Below are 23904 nucleotides of genomic sequence, written 5' to 3' on the forward strand. Positions count from 1 at the left end.
GGGCAGGGGACTGCGGGGGGCTGAACCGATGCGTGTATGTGTGTGTATGTGTGTGTGTGTATGTGTGTGTGTGTGTGTGTGTGTGTGTGCATGCGTGTGCATGTGTGCTCGCCGTGTCCCTCCCTCCAGCCACCCCACCCCCGGGGAGGGGAGGGAAGGAGGGGAGGGGGGGGGCTCCGACGGCTCGCCTCGCTCCGGCAGCCCCAGTCTCTCCGCCAACGTCAGGGAGGTCATTAATAACCAATTAGGAGGGTCAATGAAGCTCATATATAGCCGGGCGGGAGCCGCCGAGCGGCACGGAGCCCGGCCCGCCGCCCGCGCCCCGCCGCGCCCGGCCCGCCCGCCCCCATGATGGGCTCGGTGCTGCCCGCCGAGGCGCTGGTGCTCAAGCCCGGGCTGAAGCCGCAGGGGCTCTCGCTGGCCGAGGTGATCACCTCCGACATCCTGCACAGCTTCCTCTACGGCCGCTGGCGGAACGTCCTGGGCGAGCAGCTCTTCGAGGAGAAGAGCAGCCCCAAGACCGCCTTCACGGCCGAGGTCCTGGCTCAGTCCTTCTCCGGAGGTGAGTGCCCCCCCCCTCCCCGGACACCCCCCCCCCCCGGCCCCGGGACCGGCTCCCGGCGGCCCGCGCTCCCCAACCGTGTAATAGCAGTTGACTGGGGTCTAAGAAGGGCTTTAAATTCATTTGGTTAACTTGGGCTTGACCTGAGAAAGTTCCCACTTAAACCGCGGGCTGGGCGGGGGCCGGGGGGGCCGGGGGCGCCCCGCATTCAGCCGCCCGGGACAATGTCTTTTCTCTCGCCCCGGCATCGCCGGGGCGTCCCGGCTCCCTTTTCCCCCTCTCGGATTTCTGTTCCTCTCTTAATTTACCATGAAGGCTAATTCCATTTCCATTCACGATATGTCAACCATCTCATCTCCCCATTTTGTAAGAGGAATTCCTGGGCCCTTTTAAACAAGCCCTTGCGCCATTCAGGCACAATGTACCGCTACAGCATTCCTAAAGGACTAATGAATTTAGAATTAGCAATTTCTTTCTAGTTGAGTTTAATGAATGCAGATCACTTTAACAGCATGACAAATTGCTGGATGGGCCGAAATAGACACCATTTAACCTCCTTTCTCAGCCCCGCTCCCTCGCCCAGCCCGGGCTGCTTTTCCCAGGTACCTCCTCAGTGCCCGGGGGGGACCTTGTACCGCTCTGTAGGAGCCCGGGTGGGCGTTTAAAAGGCTCAGACCCGGGATCTGGGCTGGGAGCGGGGAGGGGTCCCCGCTGCCCCTCTCCCCGGCACCCCCGCGGCTGGTCCCTTTTCCGAGCCCTGTCCCCCGCCCGCAGAGGTGCAGAAGCTGTCCAGCCTGGTGCTGCCGTCGGAAGTGATCATCGCCCAGAGCTCCATCCCCGGGGAAGGGCTCGGCATCTTCTCCAAGACCTGGATCAAGGCTGGCACCGAGATGGGACCCTTCACGGGCAGGGTCATCTCGCCCGAGCATGTGGACCTGTGCAAGAACAACAACCTCATGTGGGAGGTAACGACCCATTCCCCCGTACCCCCAGCCCCGACTGGCCTGGGGAGAGGTAGAGATGGGGTGCTGGGGCCTGGGGCCTTTGTCCAGCCTCCCCGTGCCTCAGTTTCCCCGTTCATGCAAAGATCTGGCTTCCTCCAGGGCAGGCGGGGTTGGGAGACCCTTGGGGCAGGACAAGGGCCAGGCTTCTTCAGCCTTTCGGGGTGCAGCCAGCTCTCGGAAGAGCCCTGGAACGCTGCCGCTTGTGTCCAAGGCAGCAGGATCACACCCGGTCCTGCCCTTCCTTCCCCGTCGTGGTCAAACAGCTGGCTGGCAGCTGCCCGCGCCGGGCACAGCGGCAGGAACCAGCTCTGCCCTGTCCCCCGCTTTGTCCCAGCCCTGGCGCAGTTAACCCCGAGGGAAGCCGTGGGGTTGGGGGGATCTGAGCTGCCACGACATCACGCATTAATGCCCAGCTAGTAGAGGGGTTTTCCCCCCCTTTTCTTATATTTTTTTTTTGTTTCACTGAGTGTCAGACTTGCACTTCTTAATTATTATTATAATTTTATGCCTAATAGAAACTTGCCTCATTTTTCTTGCCACCCTGCAAAGCGTCTTCCTCCAAGGGCTGGGTCTGGCAGGCGCTTTCCCCTCCACCCAGGGGTGCTCCTGCGAGAAGCTGCGGGGTGCTGAGTAGCCCCTTCGGGGTGGACTGCCTGTGGGGCTCTGCTGAGAGGGAGACTGAGGCCGGGAGCTGGGTTATCCGGGTGGGCACAGGCTGATGGGGCCAGCCATGCCTGCCCAGCAAGCACAGGGCACCCTTCAGCCCCACTGCGGATGCTCCGGCACCATGAAGGGTTCGGGCACCTTCCAGCTGCTGGTAGGGTCTCAGCCCCGAAACCGCGCTGGCCTTGAGCTCGGCCCTGGCTGGGGACTTCACCCAGGAGGTGGAGGGGCTCAGTCCGCTGTGGGCAGCATCGCTACCAGCTGCTCTCCCCGCCTCCCAGGTCTTCAATGAAGATGGCACGGTGCGGTACTTCATTGATGCCAGTCAGGAGGACCACCGCAGCTGGATGACCTACATCAAATGTGCACGGAATGAGCAGGAGCAGAACCTGGAGGTGGTCCAGATTGGGAACAGCATCTTCTACAAGGCCATTGAGGTAAGCAGGGCCAGAAGGCATCTGGGGTGGCCGCAGGAGGGGAGCAGGGTGCTGGGACCCCCGACCCCGCAGACCCTTCCTTGTTCTTTGGGCTGTTGCTGGGGCATATGTGGGAGCACAGGGCAGCTCTGCCATCCCTGGCACCAGACCCCCTCCCCAGACAGGTAGGCACCATGAGGAATGGCTATTGCACGGGCTTCAGGGAGCAGCAAAGGGCCCTTCTCTTCTCTGTCCCCTTTCCGTGGGATCCGTGGGTGATGTGTGCTGAGCAGAGGGAGAGCAAACGCTGTCCAAGATGGTTTTGGGATGTAAAGCATAAGAGCTGCAATCCTGGCCCAGGCAGGGCTTCGGGTAGGAGCAGGGTTTTGGTGGTCTCTTGAAAAATGGGGTTTTGTGCACAACCTGCTTCTCTGTAGCAGAGGGAGGTTTGGGGGTTTCCATGAAACGCGGGTGCTGAGTGCAGGTGCTGCGCCTGACCCTGCACTGCTTTTATCTGGGGGTCGCAAGCAGCTCCGGCTGTAAACGGAGCATGAGAGGAGGATGGGGGCTGCAGGAGCCAGGCAGGGAGCTGCAGAGCGGGCGGGATGCAGGTCGGTACAGCCGTGCCTCGGGCTCTCTGCAGTGGGGCTGTGGGGAAGGGACTCATCCTGCCCATGTGCTGCTGTATGAAGTGCTGGTGGGTGCTGGCCTGGTGGGGCAGCGGGGGCAGGCGCTGGGTCCCAGGGATGTCCCAGGGCACAGGCTGCAGTGCTGTGGGGTAAAAGCTGGAGGCACCCACAGCTCCCCACGGGAGATGCTGGGGTGGGGGTGGGTGTCTGGATCCCCAGCGTTATTGATGCCATGTGCGTACAAGTCACACAGTACCAGAGGTGTGACAGTGGGGACCAGCCTTGCTTGTGTACAGTGTCCCCACAACCCGATGCTGTTGCAGGTGGAGGAAGGTGGGTAGCTCAGGGAGGTTTCCCTGTGCAGCTGCTTCGGCTTAGAATCACGGAGGGACCATGTCCAGTTCCACCCCAGAGCAGCACTGTGGGACTGTCCCTCTCCAGTACCGGGGCCTGAGTGTCACCCGCTCAGGAGCACAGGCTCCCGCGCTGCCCGCAGCTGGGAGAGGGTCTCAGCTGGGGAAGGGGTGAGCGCTGGCTGCTCCATGGGTGGGGGCAGCTCCCCAGGTCTGCCTGAGCCCTGCGCTGGCTGACGGAGGGGCAGATGCTCACATGCTCCATGGCACAGGACCGTGGCCTAATCCTGCATTGATCCAGCATCAGGGCTGGGTTTGGGATTGCCGCAGTGGGATGGGAAAGGCAAGTGGGTGGGTAAGAAGAGAGCAGGTTATTTTCTTCTGCAGCGGGAGAGTCCCATGTGCCTCTTGGGGCTCTGCTGCCTTTCCCCGTGCAGCGCTGCAAGCAAGAGCCCCGAGCACCTCTGTGCTGCTCTCCCCATCCTGGATGCTCATCTGTAGGCTTCAGCTGCACCCAGTTTTAAGATCTGATATTCCTATGGGCAGCTGTGCCTGTTGTGACAGCAGCTGAATTGTTTTTTATTACTGTTCCTACATTATGCAAATAAGTAAAATGATCCCGGGTAGCCGTGGTGGAATTAGGAATTCTCACACCTTGTGCATGCATGGACGATGGGGCAGGTAAGCCAATATTTGGGGAGGTGCCTGTAGAGGTCCCATATAGTCGTGGTCAATCTGCAGGCTTGCTCCTGGGGCCGTAGCAATGAGCTCCAGAGCAGGATGAATTTAGTTCCCTTGGCACAAGCAGCAAAGTTGAAAAGTTGAGAACGCTGAATCCCGAGTGACAGGGAGGTAAAAGTGGGGATGAAGGGTGCCTGCTGTTATGCTGCAGTGTGCTCCCCGGGCACAGCAGGCACCCGGCAGTGTTCCTGCTGCTGCCGCCACCGGGTCGACATGGGTCCCTCCGCACCGGGAGGAGCAGAAGGGGCCAGGGCTTTCAGTGTGAGGGTGCAAGGAAGGGAAACATGGAGTGTGCGAGGAGCTGGGTCACAACTGGGCACTGCAGGTCGAGGATCTGCATCATTCATGGGCTCCCCGTTCCCACCTGTGTAACATGCCTGCAGGCACACGTGCGTGCACACACACATGCAGTCCTAAACCGATTGCTTATTCGGACTCATTGGAGTTTGTGCACCCAACAAGAAAAGGAAAAGCAAGAGAGGATTTGCCTTTTGTGGTTCTCTCTCTGTGCTAGGGATTAATGAGCAGAGTCACAGACACACAAACACAGCATCCTGCACTGGAGCGAGCTCCCCCCTCATCACCCACCCCTCCTGCCCTGTCACCTCCCTCACCACAAACCCTGGACTGGGGGTGCAGCACCAGCCCTGGACCAGCTGGACCAGCTCTGTCTCGGGCAGGGTACGCCAACACCAACTGAACGTAGGGGTGCCCGCTCTCACCAGCAGTCTGCCGTCACCCTCCACCCCTACCAGCTGGGGGGCCCCTCCACACAGCCTGCTGCACCCCCTCCCCGGCAGGCACCGTGAGCTGCCTGGCCCGTCGCTCTGCCTACCTCTGCTGTGCCATAACCCCAGCACGGTATTTCTTAGGATGCCTTTCCAACCTACCCACCACAAAATCAGATTTACTGGGTGCCTCTTTCGATATTTGCCTTACATATTTTCATGTGTTTTGCCCGTTTCTGCCCTTACTTGCTAGTTTGTTTTTCCTGTCTTCCTCAGCAATTCCAAGTTGCTGCTGCTGGAAAATCAAGCGAGGACAGTGAGTTTTGGACTTTGATCTAAAGGCCGCAAGATTCCTGGGGGGCAATTTAAATTGCTTTGGGGTGTATGCACATGAGTGCTCACCCACTGCTGGCACAGGCACACCAGCTCCAGCAGAATAAAACATGCACACACACACGTATGCACGCATGCAATGTATTTTATCCTTTCTATTTGCTTGTATTAAAAGAACTCATTTTCTGTTAAGAGAAAATGACAGCAAGAAACAGAGCTGATTTGGGACGCAAAATGACACCAGCTTCCCTTGCCTCCCAAATTCCTGCTCTACAGCCCCAGTGAGGTCTTTATGCAGCTGGACACTTAAACATATGAAGTCAAATTTCCACTGCTTTCAGCTGCTTAAAATTAGGCACATTTTCAGTACTCGGATGATCTAGCTTATGGTCTGTGTTTCATGTGGATGATGCTTTTCTTGGACTACCCTGCGTATGGAAAGCCATCCTCTGAAATGTAGGACTTTCCCATTTGTAAATTAGGTTCTTAACACTTAGGGACCTGCAAGGGGGAAAAAATGTGTGTTTTTTAATACAGTGATGTTGTCGGTGTTGCCTGAACTGGTTGGAGAACATCTGTCTTCCCGGCCACGGCTGCTTCCCACAGGGAGGCTTGAGCGGCGTTACCTGGCTGCTCACTTGGGCTGCTCTGGCAGTGTCGGGACATAACGGGAATAACAAGGGAAGGAGAAATGCCATCGTTTCAGGAAAATGGGAACATGGGTGGTGCAAAAGCCCTTCCCTGGCCCTATAGATCTCCTTGGGCTGTTGTAGGCGTTGCGGCTTTGGTGTGGGATGTAAGCAGCATCTTGCCCCTGAGCCACACTCTCCTATAGCAGCCCCCGAGCTTCCCTCCAATCCCTGGGCTGGTGAGCCCTTTGCTGGCGCTTCTGCATTTCCCCCTTCTTAAATAAGCCCCAGCAGGGTCGAGTGGGTGATGCTGCCTGTGCCCTGCAGCAGGAGGGTGCTGCTGGCTCTGTCCAGGGCCAAAAGGCTCCGCAGGAGCACTGAGCCAGGGCATGTCACGGCTCCCTGCTTTGGTCTCTGTCACTTGTGCCTTGCTGTAGTCTGTGGGTCCACAAATGGCTTATTTCTCTGTGTGCCACCATGTCCTCCTCTCCCCAAGCTGCAGAAACCTCTGGGTTCTTTACTCCAGAGACCCCAGCTCCATCCCTGTGCTCTGTAGCTGGTTATTTGTTTGTGGTGGTGTTTGTGGCCTGGCCTGGGGAGAGCCCGGTGCAGGTTTGTGCCAGTGGTGGATGGTGCTGAGCTGTGCCGTCGCCTCCAGTGCTGCAGCCTGGGCCGTGGCATGCCTGCCCGCGGCGTGCTGGGGACAGCTGGCAGGTCCCAGACGGCAGCAGGGTCTCGCAGGACGTGGGGTATAGCCAGGGTAGGTGTGAAGCAACCAGCTGAGGATGCATGGGGAGCCATTCATCACCCCGCTTGACACCGCTCTCTCTATCTCTCTTTCTAGATGATTCCTCCGGATCAAGAGCTGCTGGTCTGGTACGGGAACTCCCATAACACCTTCCTGGGCATCCCAGGTGTGCCAGGGCTGGAAGAGGAGCAAAAGAAGAGCAAACATGGTAGGTAACATCGGAAACAGCCATGAGCGCAGCATCCCCCCCCCCCCGTTCTCTGTTCACCCTGCCCGCAGGTCTGAGGCCATGGGGTGGGGATGAGGCAGGGACATGCCAGGCAATACGTCAGATCCCCCAGCTCCCTGGGGACAAACATAGGGACTGTGAGACAGATCCTTACAGCTTGAGCAGGTCCCCAGTGGCCCGGGGGGGTTGCCTCCAGGCTGATTTCCCCGTGGCTATTGCTAGTGTGGTGGCCAGCAGCTGCTGCCCGACTCAGCCAGGCAGGGAGGAGCACGGCAGGTGTGTAAGCAGGAGGAAGGCAGCCCCAGCGTACTGTGAAATGCCGAGTGGATGCAGCTGCCTACAACCCTTCTCTGCATTTAACAGATCTTCCCCAAGTCACCATCACAGGAGGCTTTTCTCTCCTCGGGTTTTTGCTTTCTGCTAGTCTTGGTGGTTTCAAGACGCTCCTCTGCAGGCAGGCAGCAGAGCTCTTGGGCACTTTGGGGGGATGCTGCGTTTGGAGCTGGATTCCGTCTGTGCTCCCCAGCCCCACTCCCCGCTCTGAGAGCGCTGGGTCGGAGCCCAGCAGAGCAGGGGAGAAATTGGGACCCCTGCAGGGACAGCGTGCTGCTGCTGAAGAGCCTGGGCTGTGTGCTGGGGGTTGCTGTGCTCACCCCTCCAGGTCTGCTGGCAGCCCAGGGAGGGGAAAAGTGCTTTTTGTGCCCATCTGTAGGGGAGGCAGGTCGGCTTGAGTGTTCCCCCTTACCTAAATTTGGGTGAGCCCCTTCCCAAAGCCCTAAGTGCCAGCCTGTGACCCCACCCTGCCTGGGATGGGGGTCTCCACGAGCAGGCACCCCCGGTGGGCATGGAGCCAGCGAGGGGGCACAGAGCGGCTGTTTAGGGCAGCCAGCACCTTGGGGGTTTGGGGAGGGGGTGAGCTGCTGTGCTGGAGGGCAGTGCCTGACTGTCCCCTGCTGTCCCCAGAGGACTTCCACGCGGTGGAGACAGGGGCCAGCACGACCGGGCGCATGCGCTGCGTCATCTGCCACCGCGGCTTCAACTCCCGCAGCAACCTGCGCTCCCACATGCGCATCCACACCCTGGACAAGCCCTTCGTGTGCCGCTTCTGCAACCGCCGCTTCAGCCAGTCCTCTACCCTCCGCAACCACGTCCGCTTGCACACCGGCGAGCGTCCCTACAAGTGCCAGGTTTGCCAAAGTGCCTACTCCCAGCTCGCCGGGCTGCGGGCACACCAGAAAAGCGCCCGCCATCGGCCCCCCAACGCCTCCCTGCAGGCTCACTCGCCAGCCCTGCCCGTGCCCCATCCTGCATCCCTGGCCCATCACATCCCCACCATGGTGCTGTGAAGCCCTGGCGCGGCAGCGGGTCTTCGGACAGCAAAGACTGGCGCTGAGACATGCAGTGAACGGGGTGGGGGGCAGAGCTGGGCAGAGACAGGGCTGCCTTGTGTGTTGAGGGGGGGTGCCGTTCTGTTTTTGGAGCATCGCCGTTTGCATGGGGTTTGGCAGGGGCAGGCTGTTCGGTGAGCAAGGGGACCCCCCCCCCGGCTCTGCAAGCTGCTGGCGCAGCGGCACCGTGCGGGATCCTCCCCTGGGAGATGTGGGGTGGGGTGGGCTGCTGGTCCCTGGGGGTGGCAGGGGGGAGAGGGGGAAAAGGACACAGCAGGATGTCCTGCGTGGATTTGCTGGTGCGCTGGGGGAGGGCTGGGGCAGCCTAAAAGCTGGGCCTTGATGAGTCACACCTGGGTTTTACAGATAATTTGATGGAAAGAAAAGCTGTTCTTATCCTTCTTCCTCTGCTCCAGCGAGTGCCCAGCAGACACGTGCCCCATTGACAGGCTGGCACAGCCCCGTTGCAGCCCCCCCATCCATGCCTGGTTACCCCAGGGGCAGCCTTGGGCCTGGTGGCCCTTTCCAAGGGACACGTTTCCCTCCTCGGGAGCCCCGATTTAGCAAACAGTTGCATTTTCCCCCCACCCGAACCCCCTCGCCTGCCTTCCTGCAGCCCGAGTCGTGCTTTGGGGTTTGCAGCCCCCTCTGAGCGGTGCCGTGGGCAGGGGGACAGGCCCCCTGCCGGGGGACACCCCCAGCACGACGTGCTAGCTGGAAGCACCCATCCACAGGCCGGTTTTTTGGGGGACCCTGTGCTCTGCCGGGCTGTGTGTGCCTGCTCCAGCCGTGGGAGCAGCGCTCCCCGTAGCCGTGAGGGAACATTTCAGCTGTTACTTCTACCGTCCTCTGGGGACAGAGAAAACCCGTCCTCGGGCCAGCTCTGTCCCCAAGGACAACTCTAAGCGCCCTCTGGAGTCCTGCCACGTGCGAGAGAGAGCAGGGCTGTGTATCATAAAGCTTGAAAGAAGGTATTCTAATATTAATTATAAGTCTAAGATGTATAAAGTTCTCACAAACTGTTTTACTTCCAGAAAGAAAAAAAACAAACAACCTGTCACTTTAACTTTGTAAATATTTATGTAAACATTATTTACAAAACTTTGATATTATATATTATTTGATTGTATATGTACACAGTGTAAATACATTTGTACCTCTCTTGTATTCTAAATAAAAATTACTTGGAACATTTATCATTTAGAAGACGGATAGCATGGAGAGCTTTATTTTGTTCCATGCCAGGGGAAGGACGTAGCGGTTGGGAGGACTGATGTTTTAAAGCAGGACAGTAATAGGTGAATAAGGAGATGTAGCATTGCCTGTTGGACCGAACAGTGCAGCTGGGAAGAGGAAAGGTCAGCTCTGGGCCACAGAAGCTCCTTTACAGGTCTGAAAGAAAAGGGGTGTGTGTTGGCTAACTACAGAACCGGGGGTATTAGCCGGTCTGGTACCTCCCTGCCTCCATGTGCACAGTCTATTTGAAACAACAGCTGTTGATATCCTTTGGTATCTTCCATGAATTAACGGTCATATTTCAGCTGTGATGGGCTACAGGTGCAAGTCTTGTTTGAAAGAGTGATGCTTGATTGTGGTCCTGAGGATGCTGAAGGACGTTCCTAGCTTCCTTTTCCTTGGTGTTTTCCCACCAGCTCCAAGAGCCTAACTGGTGTTTGAATTAAACGACTAAAACTTCCACACAACGTGCTATTTACCATTGGAACAGCTTTGCCAAGGAAAGGGGTAAATTCCCAGCCCCTCTGAGATGTTCCAGCCAGGCCTGGGCGCCCTCCTCCCTGCAGCCCCCCTGGTGCGGGGGGGGGGGGGGGGCACCCCCCGAGCCCACCTGCCCCCTCCGAACGGGGTTCAAGGATGACCTTCAGATGGGGGGCACAACCAGGGGGCTCCCCTAGAAACTGGGGGTGTTGCTTCCCGCCAGGCCAGCCGCCCCCTGGGGCCGCCCTTCAGCCGGGGGTGTCGGCCGAGGCGGGGTGCTGGGGCCCGGCGAGCCCCCGGCTGGCGGCGCAAGGGGGGGCCTGGCTGGCTGGCTCCCCGCTCGGTGCCGCTGCCTGCCCCAGGGGCTGCAGGCGCCCTGCCCTCACCAAACATGACCCCTCTCTCCCTAAGGTTCCCAACGCAGCGAAGCCCACGACCGCTCTTACTGCCAGGAACCAAAATGGCGACCCTGAGGCCTCACGGCCGCCCTCACTCAACATGGCGGCGCCGGCGCCTCAGGCTCCTTCTCGCCAGCAGTTAACATGGCGGGCGGAAGGCGTGTGCGGATGGGGGCGCCGGCGCTGCGCCGCCCGCACTCAAGATGGCCGCCATCACCATGCGGCTGCCGGTGGTCCGGCGGGCGGTGGGGCCGACCGCGCCTCGGGGCGGCGAGAAGCACCTGGTGGCACCGGGGGACACGATCACCACGGACACGGGCTACATGAGGTGGGGGCGGCGGCGGAGGGGAGGCGGCGGGGTGGGGGGCGCGGGCCGGCCTCGGGCTCTCCTCAGGCGGCCGCTCTCTCCGCAGGGGCCACGGCACCTACGTGGAGGAGGAGAAGCTCATCGCCTCGGTGGCCGGCGCCGTGGAGCGTGTCAACAAGCTGGTGTGCGTCAGGGCGCTGAAGGCCCGGTGAGCTCCGGGGGCGGGCGGGCGCCGGGCCGGGCCCCTTCCCGGGGGGGCGCTGCCGCCTGACGGGCTGCTCTGTCCCAGGTACAACGGCGAAGTCGGCGACATCGTGGTCGGGAGGATTACGGAGGTAAAGCTCGGTTGTTCCCGGTGTGCCGTGGGGGAGGTGGAGGGGTGGCCCGCTGGGCGGCCGGCCACCAGCTGGCGGGCCTTGGGCCCGTCCCGAGCGCTTCTGCCATTCCCCAGACCACATCAAATCCACACATGGCGTGAGCGTGCGGGTTTTGAGCGGCACAGCGCGGCCTCCTGCGGCTCGGCTGGCTGCCGGGCTTCCTGCTGCGCTGAAGAGCTCCCGTTCCGTTTTTCAGTGTGTCTCAAGAGATTATTTTTCTTCCCCAGGTTCAGCAGAAGCGGTGGAAGGTGGAAACGAATTCCAGGCTAGATTCGGTCCTGCTGCTGTCGTCTGTGAATTTGCCTGGCGGGGAACTGGTGAGCGTAGTTCACGCAGAGCGGTGCCAGAGCCCCATCTCCTGCTTCCATGGCAGAAGCTGAGGCACCGGGCAGCTTTGGTGCCCTTCCCGCAGTTGGCACAAGGGTGGTGTTGGGTTTTGTGAGTGGGCCTGTTGTGCTTCTTTAACTCTCAGTGTTTTTAGACATAAACACATTAGCAATCTTAGGTATGCTAGTCGGCTTGACTTTCCTTCGGTGACCTGCTTGTGTTTTGTGTGACATCCAAAGGTCCCCCCCGCAGCGCAGATGTTAATTGAAATTGTTTTCTCATTCCAAGCGACATGTAACTCTTCGTGCACTGTGCTTTTCAGAGGAGGAGATCAGCAGAAGATGAGCTTGCGATGAGGGACTACCTGCAGGAAGGGGACCTCATCAGTGTATCCTTCCATTGCTTGTGCTCAAAGAGAAGAGCCAAGAGCACGGGGAGAGCAGCCGGACCTCGGCTAGCCTGGCTGGCAGCGAGAGCTCTGCTGGGGCACCAGCGGCTGTTGGCACTGGGCAACACCAGGAACCTTGTTTCCTTAAGTGGCACTGACAGGCAGAGGTCCAGTCTGTATTTTCTGATGGCGCTGTATCACTGCACACCCGCAGTCTGAAATATGGGAAGGTAGGTTGTTCAAAAGCACTCGATCTTGGTCTAATTCTGCTCCAGTTGCCTTGTATAAGGCTTTTTGGAGGGATTTTTTAAGAAAAAAGCACTGGAGTAGAGCAGGATGTTGCTGTAACCCATTCCTGCAGGTTAGAAAGAATCTTAGCTCCTACATGGGAGCACCGAGCAGTTTCCCCAGAGCAGAGGAAATGCCCTTGACTTTCCCTTTGTGCTGCTGCTCTCCCTGTCCACAATTACAACCTGCGAGTCCGCTTTTCCTCACTAGCCGCTTGGGAATTAAACCCTGGGGAGAAAAATTCTCTGACTCAAACTTCATCACTCCTCTTTTGCAGGCCATTGCCCCTGTGACTTGTTTCTCTCTCCAGGGTTCTATTTTAGGCTTTACACAGTTGGCATTTATCTCTGGTTTTGTGCATTGAAATAAGCCAAGGGGCCACTGGAGCGTAGGCTGCAGTTTGGGATTACCAGACCAAGGGTATTAGCACTTAAAAGATGAAAGCGAAGTGTGCTTATTGCACAAAGGATGAAGGACAGTGATTGGATTAAGAGGGAAAGTGTTCTGCTAAATTGGGCCTCTCGCTCCTCATTTTTCTGCAGGGATGGTTGATGTGTAGTTACGATCAAGATATTATTAGCATTTGTGCTAAGCACTTAGGGTATTCTTCATCTTCGAAGGACTGCACAGGCATTAGCTAATCCTCCCAGCGCTCCCAGAAGCAGGCAGATTTTATATTCACTGTTTCACGGGGAAAAGGTGTTTAAATTGACTCATTCCTAGGCCAGGCATGGAGTGCATGTCGGTGACTTCTTGTTATCTGTTTCTATCTGTGTGTCTCACATATGAGTCATGGTCTCCTCTTCAGCTTGCCCAGGGTGTGCTCGTTCAGGTCTCACCCTCCCTTGTGAAACGCCAGAAGACTCACTTCCATGACTTGCCCTGTGGTGCATCTGTGATCCTTGGCAACAATGGTTTCATCTGGATCCACCCAACGCTGGAGCATAAAGATGAGGAGGCAGGGGGCTTCACCACCAACTTGGAGGTGAGGGTTCAGGGAAGATGAACCTTCTCCCAGTGATGTTTTTTTTCAGTCTAACGGTCAGAGGTATATGAATAACCTGAGACTTTCAAGATGTCAGGTTCATGGCAAAGCTTTTTTACAGTAGGCTTGCATTACTTCCCTGTGTATTCATGTCGTTTACCTCTGTCTTTCCTCAGCCAGTTCCCTTGTCTGACCGGGAGGTGATCTCAAGGCTCCGAAACTGCATCGTGGCTCTAGTTAATCAGAAACTGATGCTCTTTGACACCAGCATCCTGTATTGCTATGAAGCATCCCTTCCTCATCAGGTACAGAAACCAGTAGCATTTAGTCTATTCCGCACCATGGGGAGGGAATGGAAAGGCCGCATCAGTTGCTGCTGCAGGCAGTAAGTTAGGCGGTAGGGCTTCCTTTTGGCTTTCCAAAGCATCCTGTAGTAAGTGACAGTATGAACTTGCCCCCTTCTGCATAACATAAATTGCCTTGCGCGTTTTCAGGGGTAGTTTGAAGGGTTCTGCCTCTGGCAAAGTCCAACTATTCCTGTATTGACATAGGTCCATCTTTTGATAGATGTGTATCCCTTGCTGGGATTACGGACCCTCTGTGATCCGTGTGAAAACAGTGTTAAATTTGGGATTGTGTGAGGGTACAGTGCACTTTAAGAACAAAGAAGCAAGTGTCACGTATTGTATAGAGACCGGTCTTCTGTTTGTGTCCACATCCTGCACTGCTGGAAGGCTCCTTCAATTTGACCTCTTGCTGTATAGCTTTTCCCTGATTTCTGCCAGTGCCATTGCTGGCAGTTCTCTTCTCGGAAACGGCTAACATCTGAATTATCTTCTGCTTTCATTCACAGTGGCAGCCTGCTCAGCTAGATGGGATGTTCTTTTCAAGTGTACTTCTTTTTCAGTCATCTCTCCACTTCCCATATATGGGTGTGTGTCCTTCAGGAAAGACTGGGTGTTGTCAGTAGCACCTCCTTTGATTTCTTATGGTCTCTGTAAGAACTGCTAACTCTGACAGAGTTGACTTCGCTTTGGACCCTCTGCCATAGTCTTTTTTGACCACAGCCCTCTAAACTCACTGCTCATTGCTGTGTGTCAGGGATCCTTGTCCCCACGGAGTGTGCAGTAGTAGTTGCTTTTTTGGTGCCAATGTTTCTCTCCTTTCCACTCCAGATCAAGGACATTCTCAAACCAGAGGTGGAGGAGGAGATCGTTCTGGAAACCCGACAGAGGCTGCTGGATCTGGAGGGATAGGGCACCTGGCCAGAAGCAGTCATTTGAAGTCTCAACATGGCAGCTCTTGATTCTCAGTATTTTTTTTTTCCGGTGTTCTAGTCCCCAACATTCATTCCACACTTCAGAAACCATGAAGATTCCTCATTTAACTCCTAGGATACCTCCTGAGCCCTTTTCGTACAATAGTACTTAAGTACAATAGGCTTTTAGTGCAGCAGCCTGAAAAATTGATATCTGACCTTTATGAAGATGCAGCTGCAACTGGGACATACCTGATAGCACTCGTTGCTGTGTCTTGTGCCCCTGAACTTCATGCAGAATGATAGAGAGGAAGGAACATGCTTTGTTATGTTTCTCTCTTCCGCCCCCCCCCAAAGGCTCTCTAAATGGGTTTGATTTCCCTTTACCGTGATGCAGATCTGTCACTGTCCTCTCACGGAGAGCTCGTTTTTAAGACTGCAGATCACAGGTATGAGTCTTTAGAGAACAGGAGTACCCACACCCTTGGCTAACCATGTTTTGGGTCAGGTTGTTTGTGGCTTAATGTCTCAAGGGTATGAGATGGTGTGTGGCATGATGTGGCTGTCCACATGTGCCGGGAGCCATGGGCAAGCAGTGTCTTACTAGTCTGTGCATCCTGCTGGTAGCTTTTTTTATGCCTGATGTGGTGAGCTCTTCCTCTGAGGAGGCTCCAATATTTTATATGAAATACTGTACATTTCAATAAATTTTTTGAAAGAGATGAGTCATTCGGGAGCGTGTACATTAGCTTGTCTTTCTCCAGAATTAATTGGGTCTAGCTTGAGAGCTACAGTTGGCTCAAGTTTCCTTGTGCCGGGACGCTCAGAATGGTTGCAATGTCCTGTTTCAACCGTTGCTGTTCATCCCATTCAAGCAGGACTTGACCCTCCTCTTCAGTATATCTTCCGTGCAGAGTTTCTCTGTGAGTAGATTGCTTGGCATTGTTCACAGTGGCTCTCTTAACATTGCTTTCCTGCAGGATCCCACAGAGAGGTGAATCATGCAGCAGCTGTGTCTGGGAGATGACGGGGAGCCCAGTATGACACTGGGTGAAGATCAGTAGCTAGAGATGGGCATGCTGAGCCAGGTGTTGGCCGTCAGTCACTTGTCTTCTCTGTGCAGAATGGATGTGACGCTTCCCTTAGAGCATCCTCTCAGATCTCTGTTGCTGTATTAGAGCTGTTTGTGTTACATATGTATTGCATATAGATACTGTATTTGTGTTGTGTTAGAGCTGCTTGCATCACAGTGCTGTAACTCCTGAAAAGGATGAAAAAACAAAATGTCTACCCTGACTGTCCCTGAATCTAATTCTAACGTTGAAAATTCTCATGCTTGCCCCAGGGAAAAGGAAAAATTATTTGCTTAATTTTTCCTGGGAACTAGAAATGCCCTTTGTAGTTTTTCACCTAGTTCGGACTGCTCTGCCTGAGGCCGGAGTAAGCACTAGGTGGCAGCTTCGGATCGTGTCTGTAGCAGTGACCTTCTCCAGCAGCTCTGCCTCACTGCCCTGCAAAATAGCAAAGACTGGATGTCTGCCACCAGTGCTGCTACCTAAATACTAGAGCATTATGGAGCTCAGTGGCTAAGGACAAGCAAGGACATGGGTAATCTGTTCAGCTGCTGTGCAACCCAAACTTCTGCCTGTGCTGCCTCTCCGAAATCGTACTTAACTTCTTGGGGATAGGGGTGGAGTTCTCCACATAAGACCTGGGAATTGTTATTTTGGAGTTTTACGAGGATTCCCTAATAAGTCTTGCAACAATCGCATTCTCAAGATGACCTGGGAAATCTGAAAGTGAACGCTTGATGGTGACACTTCAGGTGTGTGCGTGAGGCTGGTAGCAGCATTATCCAAATCTGTGTGGACAGGAGCAGTGCAAAAAGGCTAAAAGCTTTAGCAGCCTCTGCAGCTTTTGATTAGAAAAGTACCTCTTTTTTCCATACCCAATTGCTGTAGTTTAGCAGATGTTTATCTTACTACCATATGGGGAGATTCAGGGATTTCTGCTGTAAGCCTTCTAGGTATAAACAGATTGGGGACATAAACAACGAGATAAAAGTATCTGATGTCCACTTTTCTTAAAGCATTTCTGAAGACTTTCTGAAGACTGATGGAGAAGTCTGTAGCTAATCCAGTAGATCTCTGCATCCCTGCCACTTGGATTTAAACAACTCTTCTGTCAGTTAAAGGGCAAAGGGGTGAAGAGACTGTACTTCACTACCACCCAGAGAGACTTGATATCTAGAAATGGTTCTGCTGAACTGGTACACAACTGCAAAGTGCTTCTCTGTCCTCAAGCAATGTCTCTGCACGCATCTTAACAGGTCAGAAGGGGGCTGGGGGGGTGTATATTAGGCTCTTGAAAGTGCTGTTGGTAATGTGGTGTAAATGTGTTGGGGAAGTATGCTCTGGAGGTGGTTAATTTAGAGTTGGATTGTGCTCATGGGTACCAAGCATGAGCTGTCAGACCTGCAAGGTGAGACAGTGCCAGGTTCTCATAACACAGATCTTGGGAAAAGGGTGCTGGTGTCTCTGTAGCAGGCTGTGTGGGCTGCACAGCTGAGTTGTTACATAATTTTTTTCCCTTTTCCTCTTCTTGTAATTTGTTTGTGGGGTCCCCCCACCCCTCTACATAGCAGTCTTTAAAACTGTGGTCTATTTCCAGGCTTCTTATTCTAGCCCTCTCTGCCCGTTGTGAACCTTTGTTGGTTATTTATGCTCAATAAATGAGTATACAACCTGAAAAACAATGAGCTCAAGATCTGCACTGCTTCAGCTCTGAGCTTTCAGATTCTTCCTGCATGCTGCAACATTCCTGATATTTTGGTCTTCGGGATACTTTAAATGGGGGAGAGTATGTGACTCATCCAGTTCCCATGCTCCTGAATACCTGGCACTTTTGTTTTTAAGCCTAAGAACAAGAGCACCAGCTGGGAAGGTTTCGTTATGGATGCGGGGGACGACGACGACGACACCCCCCCCAAAAGTCCCAGTATTTTCCTCTCTGCTGTGCTTCGCAAATTCAGCCAGCGTTGCGCCAAGCCCAGACCTGAGGTCTGTAACAAGGCTTCGCTGGCAGTTCCTGCAACACCATCAAGCACAGCTTTGGAAGCCGTCAGGTAACAAGGGATGACAGTGACAAACTTGCATGAGGAGGGAGAAGCTTCCTGAGCAGTTTTAAAGGTGTCTAAGAAAGGTTCTGGGCCATTTAGTGCTGATTTGGCTGAATCCTTGTGATTTTTCTCTCTCTTGACAAATAGCGAGGGCCACCAGTGCTCATCCATCTCAAAAGCAACTGGGTGTGCTTCTGGAGCTCATGGTTTCCACATGGAGGGGCTTCAAGTATCACTGTTCAGTCATGATCCATTATATGGCAAAGGACTTCTCCCCACTGCCCAGCAGAGATGGGTGTGCAGTTGGATGGGGTCTGGCGTCTGTCTTAGCAAACAGGGAAAGCTCCAGCATTTCAGGTAGGTGGGGAAGCTGGGGTCCCTTTTTCCGTAGGCAGGTCCACACAAGAAGATGGGCAGGCAATCAAAAAAATGCCTTTGAGAGGGGAAGTGCTTGAGATGTAAAGGAGGACTCCAGCAAAACCAGTGCCCTCTTGAATTCTTGAAATAGTCTGTGGGATTTTGCTAGGCAGCTTCTAAGCAGAAAAGGTGAAAAGGAAGAAACTGTGGCTTCTTTGGTTTAAGAATAAAACCATAATTGAAAGCAGGGTGGGAAAAACTTAGGAAGTGTTCATTTTTATATGGGGAACTAAAATGCTCACGCAGCCATTAGAACAGCTTAGACCAATCTGATTTTTTTGGTCACCAGCGTCTTGACAGCGTGGAGCCTGTTTGTAAACCACTGCAGCACCTGCCTGTGCTGCTTACTTCAGGGTTAATACATGGCACAGACGAGCTTGCAAGTGGAGCTAGTAAACAGTTCCCTTGCTGTTGGCTAGCGCTGCCTGCAGAAACGAGAACACAAAATCACTCGTCTGTAGAAAAAATTTTCCTATTTCTTGGCACCAGTGTTTGATGCATGTACTAATATGAAGAATGGCAACCCTTCCCTTTACTCCCAGTAATAACCATTGGGATTTAAAATTTGTGCTAATGGGTTATTAATCCAATGACTGCTGCTTATTATGTTACTGTATCATCCGCATACAGTTTTGCTGTTCTGTTGAGGTGACTGGTGAAAATACAAAGCTGTGAGCAGACCCTAGAAGATATTGAAGCCCCACTGAGATTATAGGCAGTCTTGAAATGGTTGTTTCAGATTCCTGAGAACCGCTAATTAGTATGCTAAGGTTTATTATTTGGTAAAGAGGTTGAAGCTTTAAGATATTGTTATGGAGGAAGTGTCACCGGAGCTGTTTGTTTTAACAACCCACACTTAATGGAAGATAAACGGAGAAGGTACTGGAAGTTCTTGTATGAAATATATGGGACATACACAGGCCACATTCAAAGCTTGATTGAAAGAAGCAGTCTGTAGATTTTGTAATTTATTCTGTATTCACACAATCTTTCTGACTTCTCTAATTTAAATTTCTGAATTCACTGGGCAACTTCAAGTTTGTTAATGTGAGACAATCACGTTCACAAAAAATGGCAGCAGGGTAGGGGACACAACACAATGCCCTTCAGGAAGGAAAAGAGTGCCGATAATCTTGCTATGATATTTGGGAGTGACCAGCTGGCCCATCTGCCTGTGTATAGCCTCAGATTAACTACAGCACTGCTTTGGGAAACGCTTTTGGAGCAACTCTTGAGTAGAAAGAGGTTGGGGGCTGCTGGCAAAGAACCCGCCCTACTTTGGTGCTTATGATTGCCAAGCAGCAGCAGGAATGACTGACTGTTGACCTGAATGATAAATTCACACCAAAAAAAAAAAAAAAAAGTATGTTCATCTGCATAGATCTCAGGTGAGGCAGGGAGAAGCATATATACAATACAGCCTGTATTGTCCAGAACACAAGTCCTACTTACCTGCAATTACCTTTGTGTATTTTGGTCAAGGTCTTCTGAGAAATGCAGACCTGTGGTGGTCTTCTGGAGTTCACTCTGCTTCAGCCTTGCTGAGGTAGGAGAGATTATCCAGGATGCTCTAGTCAGACCCAGAAGGGAATAATTTTTTCAGTAAAGGATAGTTGGTACTGGTTTTTGTAACAGATTTCTCTCAGGCTGCTTGGCCTGGGTTGACAGGCAGCTTTGTTTCTTCAGTTTCCTTCAATCCACAAGAACTGAGCAGGGAGTTAGATCACTGCAGTGAGAAGCTGATCTCCATTACTGAGATAAACCTGGAGAAACTCTGCTCAGAGTTCAAGAGATGTGACCCTGCATTTGTCTCGGCATGTTGTACCAGAATTTCTCCTGCATGCATGTAGCACAGCCAGCCTCAGTACCTGCAGTTTGAGTCACTGATAGATAAATGCAATAGAAATGGTTTTGGGATCAGTCTCCTGGCTAAGAATTAGGAATGTAGGAACAGACTGGCATAGCGGAGGTGGAGAATCCCATAGGGCCATACGAAGTACTACATTTCACATGCTATTGTTGGAAGATGAAAAATACACGCCTGCCTGGGACCTTGAGTATGGTGTAGGAGACATGAGTATGTTTGGATTTGTCACAAGGGAGGAGTCGGTATAAACAAGACGCTCTGTGTCCAGATGGTTACCCTGAGCAGGAGGCTACTGCACAAAATTGCATTTGTGTGTTCTCCCGTTGTTGAGCGGGAGCAACCAAGGACCTTTGACCAAAACACGCTGACCTCAAGCGGCTGCCGCAACCTTCTTTATTCCCAAGGTGAACTGGAGAAACTGAAGGTCTGCAGCATCGCCGTCTGTGCTCTTTAGCTCAGGGAACGCTCGTGCTGCACATCTAAGGGCACTATAGCGCAGGCTGAAGAACTTAGGGGTTGAACTTCTTTTTTGTACCAAACTGTGCATGAAAGTAGATGAATAATATATTTTAATTGTTACATTCATTGGCCTCTATGGCTGTTTTTGGCATCAAGTTCTGCATATGCTCTGGCAGCATTAATAAGGAAGCAAAGTCCTTTGTGCAAGCAGGGTGGCTGATCCCCGGTTGTGGAAAAGCTGATGGTTGTGCGCACAGCTGACCCAGCACAGATCTCTTCTTCCCTGTCCATCTCCGCAAGGAATCCAGGGTCCAGAGCTGGGCAGGGGCCCGAGGCCTGCGGGCAGGAGGAATTCCTGGCTGGCTTGAGGGCCGGTGAGCTCTCGTAGCCAGATCTAGGGGAAAACACCTTGGGTGGCCCTTGCTTGGGGGGTTTTGCTAAGAGCTTTCTGAGCCCTGCGCTAGCATTTGCTTGTGTGTTATACCAGGAAAGCCCTCCTCCACCTGTTATTTCTACCATCTTCCCCTTCATCCCGCTCCCCTGCTGGCCCCCTTCAAGTTCCCTCATCTACCCCTTTGTGCCCTCTCCATCCATGTCACCTTCCCCCAGCCCCCTTCATGCCATCCCCATTTCCCTCATGGCTTCACCCTGGAGCCACCTCGGTGTCCCCCAGCCCCCGGTTCCCTCATCCTCCCCCGTTCCCCTCATGGCTCCCCTCGCCCTCTCCTTCACCCCTCGGCCCCCCCGGCCCTGCTCCGTCCCTCACTCCCCTCAGGGTTCCCCCTCACGGCCCCCGCCGCCGCGGCGCCCCCTCCCCGCCCCGCAGGCTCCCGCAATGGCGGCGGGCCGGGCGCGGGAGCGGGCAGCGGCCGGGCCGGCGGGAGGCGGGGGCGGCGGAGGAGGAGGGGCCGGAAGGGGATGTGACCGCCCGCCCGCCGGCCGGGGACGGGGCTGCGCCGCGCCGGGGGTTCCGGGATCTCCCTCGCCGCCTGCAGCCGCCCCCCGCCAGTCTCGCTCCGCACCGCGGGTGCCCCCGGCGGCAGCTCCCGGGGTCCCCCCCCCAGCCCCGTCGTGCGGCCCTTCGTCCCCCTCCCCCTGCCAGGCCTGGCGGGGTCCCCCCGGGGCGTGCGGCCGCCCGGCCCCGCCGCCCTCCGCCCGGCCCCCTCCGTGCGTCCCGCCGCGGCCGGTCCGGGCTCGGCCCCGCTCCCGCTGCCCGCCCGGGCCCTGCCCACCGCCGGCCTCCCCCGCGGGGATGCGGCCGGCCCGGTCACCCCCGCCTGACCTCCTCTGGCAGCTGTGCAGGAACCGGCCTCCCGGAGCGCGTTCCCGGCCCCGCGGCCCGGCCGCGGCCCCCGGCTCGCCCTGAGGCGGCAGCAGGCCGGCAGCGCCGCCACCTGCGCCGGCCCGGCGGCCCCCGCGCTGCTTCGACGCCACCATGGCCCGCCGGGCCCCGCCGGCCCGCCTCGCCCCCGCCGGCCCGCGGCTGAGGTAGCGGCGGTGCGGGCGGCCAGGCCTGCGATGGAAGAAGGCGAGGCGCTGTGAGGCCGGACCCCGGGACCCCCGGCCCGTCCCCTCCCCAAGGAGCCCGTGGGGCCTGCGAGGCCCAGAGCCGCCTCCGCTTCGCCTCGCCAGCTGACATGCTTTCGGCATCCTTGATCCTGCTAGACTTCAACAATACTTGAAGCCAAATACGTGTCTCTTTGGCCTTTGCTAACTCAATGCTATGCAAAAGAAAAGGAGGAGAAAAAAAAAAGAAACCTTGACACTGGTTGCAGTGGGAATGGCTGTTTCCTGCCCTGGGTGAGCCTACATGTGGTTTCTTGCTTGTGAGATGAACTAATTCTCCTTTACTCGGTGGAAGACGTGCTACGTATGGCAACTTGAACCTTCGGTAACGGTTGGTCGTTTCTAAGCAGTTGGAACTTTTAATTGCTTTTTTGCATAAAGTCAGCTAAGAGCCTTGCTGCTGTCTTAAAAGCACTGGAGGAATCTACGCTTGTCTTAATTCTTCGCCTCAAGTGACTTTATCACGCAGTGAGCATAACCAGTGCACCAGCCTAAAACACGTTCTCCTTCAAAGCTCCTTCCCAACCTGGAAGATCAGTGATCGCAGACTTCATCAAAAACTTCTCGTCCTGGGAAAGGCTGCCCATCCTTACTTTATGGGGCAGCAGCCTGGAAAAGTTCTTGGGGACCAAAGGAGGCCAAGTCTGCCTGCCCTGCACTTTATCAAAGGAGCAGGGAAGAAGGAGTCATCGAGGCATGGGGGCCCACACTGCAACGTCTTTGTTGAACATGGTAAGAGGTTTCTGTTGGTGTTTCTTGTGGTTTAAATTTATTTGCCGAGGTAGATGCAGAATGGATTTATTCAAGGGCACAGTGCAGATACAGAGATTGTACTTTATGGAAGTCTTTTGTTTTCTTTCCCTTGCTTCTTAATGCAAATCTTCTGTGATTGATTATTAAGAAAATAACTTGGGTCAGATTGCTTGAAACCTGGGGACAGGTTATTGTAGAGCTAAATGTAAAATTCAAGGAAGTAACTTTAACATTGTGCAAGTTTCTCATTTCTGCCTTAAGTATGTTCAGGTTTACAGTCTGGGAAAGCGTTTCATCCTTTTCAAGTTTTTTCGTAGGTACAGACCAACCACAGCTGGTGGTGATGCTATAGTCGGTGACAAGCATTCTTTCATTATCTTTACAAAAGGGATTCTGCTACTTTGGGAAAAAAAAAAACCAAACCAACAACAACAACCCAAACAACAGACAAATTTCCAGAAAGTTTGTGGGTACTGCTGTTGTGAAAACTGGCTGGAATAAAAGTTTCTTTTTGATTTGCTTAGTGCATTTACAGCACTTCTGGTTAGTGGTTTCTCATAGCTGGTTAAATCTTCATCTTGTGCTGTGATGGATTTAAGTGCTAGAGGCTAAAAGTGCCCTAGGTAGGGAACTTGCCACTTGCTGGTCTTCAGCAGTTTGAGAGGGGACTGAGAATCTCGGGAAAGAAGCCACATGAAAAAGCTCAGTAGGATGCAGAGGTAGGTTAGGTGAATGTTTCAAAAACAACCAAAGAGATTATAAACTGAAGGTATCTCTACAAAAGTGAGGCACAGAAATGCATTGTTTTGTTGAAAAGTTTTTGGAGTAATTATTGCTTTTGCACAATGCTTTTTAAATTATAATATTCTTTCAGAAGACATGCTACTGGCTGCTGTCTTTGGCTGGAGACTGGGATTTTGATAAAGCTTCTTCAACAGTTTAGTCCTCTTGAAGAAGTTAATCTGTGAAGAAAACAAAACTGCATCTGTAATCTTCATATAACTGAAACCTGGAAATATTTGCTGTGTCTGAGGACACAATCTAGTTAAAGTTTTGATTCGGTTTTGTTTTAGCTGGTCTTTGCTTTCAAACTTTCTCTCATTCTATGTTTCTAGAAGGGCCCAAGAAATCCTATGCAATGTTCAGCAAAGAGACAAATGGAAATCCTGTGTATCTTGTACTGTGGTGAAATACTGTTTTGAGTTAACTCACTGCCATTTCTTTTAATTTCCTGTACAATGTTTGTGCACTGAGGAA

The 23904-nt window shown here is 54.0% G+C and overlaps 3 protein-coding genes across 4 annotated transcripts in view; all 3 read left to right on the forward strand.

Moving 5' to 3' along the window:
• Window positions 1-304: 304 nt before the first annotated feature.
• Window positions 305-8635, forward strand: PRDM12 (PR/SET domain 12). The gene is made up of 5 exons (XM_056352391.1): window positions 305-562; window positions 1337-1527; window positions 2511-2666; window positions 6903-7014; window positions 7999-8635. Exons 1-5 carry the CDS (start codon window positions 349-351, stop codon window positions 8379-8381), a joined length of 1056 nt encoding a protein of 351 aa, XP_056208366.1. The 5' UTR covers window positions 305-348; the 3' UTR covers window positions 8382-8635.
• Window positions 8636-10691: 2056 nt separating this feature from the next.
• EXOSC2 (exosome component 2) lies at window positions 10692-15189 on the forward strand. 2 transcript variants are annotated; one of them, XM_056352448.1, is made up of 9 exons: window positions 10692-10865; window positions 10951-11052; window positions 11134-11179; window positions 11449-11538; window positions 11871-11936; window positions 12098-12166; window positions 13015-13209; window positions 13386-13514; window positions 14385-15189. In XM_056352448.1, exons 1-9 carry the CDS (start codon window positions 10741-10743, stop codon window positions 14463-14465), a joined length of 903 nt encoding a protein of 300 aa, XP_056208423.1. In that variant the 5' UTR covers window positions 10692-10740; the 3' UTR covers window positions 14466-15189. The 2 variants fall into 2 exon arrangements, with proteins under 2 accessions (XP_056208423.1, XP_056208424.1); XM_056352449.1 differs by having other exon boundaries at window positions 10697-10865; window positions 13033-13209.
• A 6816-nt stretch (window positions 15190-22005) lies between these two features.
• The window catches only part of ABL1 (ABL proto-oncogene 1, non-receptor tyrosine kinase), an 82750-nt gene continuing 80851 nt past the window's right edge, over window positions 22006-23904 (forward strand). Inside the window, exon 1 of the mRNA XM_056351977.1 lies at window positions 22006-22626. Coding sequence (XP_056207952.1) covers window positions 22491-22626 — 136 coding nt within the window. The 5' untranslated portion in view covers window positions 22006-22490. The remainder of the gene's footprint in view (window positions 22627-23904) is intronic.

This window comes from Falco biarmicus, chromosome 9 (assembly GCF_023638135.1).
Source record: "Falco biarmicus isolate bFalBia1 chromosome 9, bFalBia1.pri, whole genome shotgun sequence".
Lineage (NCBI taxonomy): Eukaryota > Metazoa > Chordata > Aves > Falconiformes > Falconidae > Falco > Falco biarmicus.

Excerpts from the sequence above, each read along its gene's own strand:
- EXOSC2 (XM_056352448.1), top strand. The coding sequence starts at position 10,741 with ATGGCCGCCATCACCATGCGGCTGCCGGTGGTCCGGCGGGCGGTGGGG. Across the intron at positions 10,866-10,950 it reads ACGGACACGGGCTACATGAG|GGGCCACGGCACCTACGTGG; the intron begins GTGGGGGCGGCG and ends CTCTCTCCGCAG. Across the intron at positions 11,539-11,870 it reads ATTTGCCTGGCGGGGAACTG|AGGAGGAGATCAGCAGAAGA; the intron begins GTGAGCGTAGTT and ends TGTGCTTTTCAG.
- PRDM12 (XM_056352391.1), top strand. The coding sequence starts at position 349 with ATGATGGGCTCGGTGCTGCCCGCCGAGGCGCTGGTGCTCAAGCCCGGG. Across the intron at positions 563-1,336 it reads GGCTCAGTCCTTCTCCGGAG|AGGTGCAGAAGCTGTCCAGC; the intron begins GTGAGTGCCCCC and ends CCCCGCCCGCAG. Across the intron at positions 1,528-2,510 it reads ACAACAACCTCATGTGGGAG|GTCTTCAATGAAGATGGCAC; the intron begins GTAACGACCCAT and ends CCCGCCTCCCAG.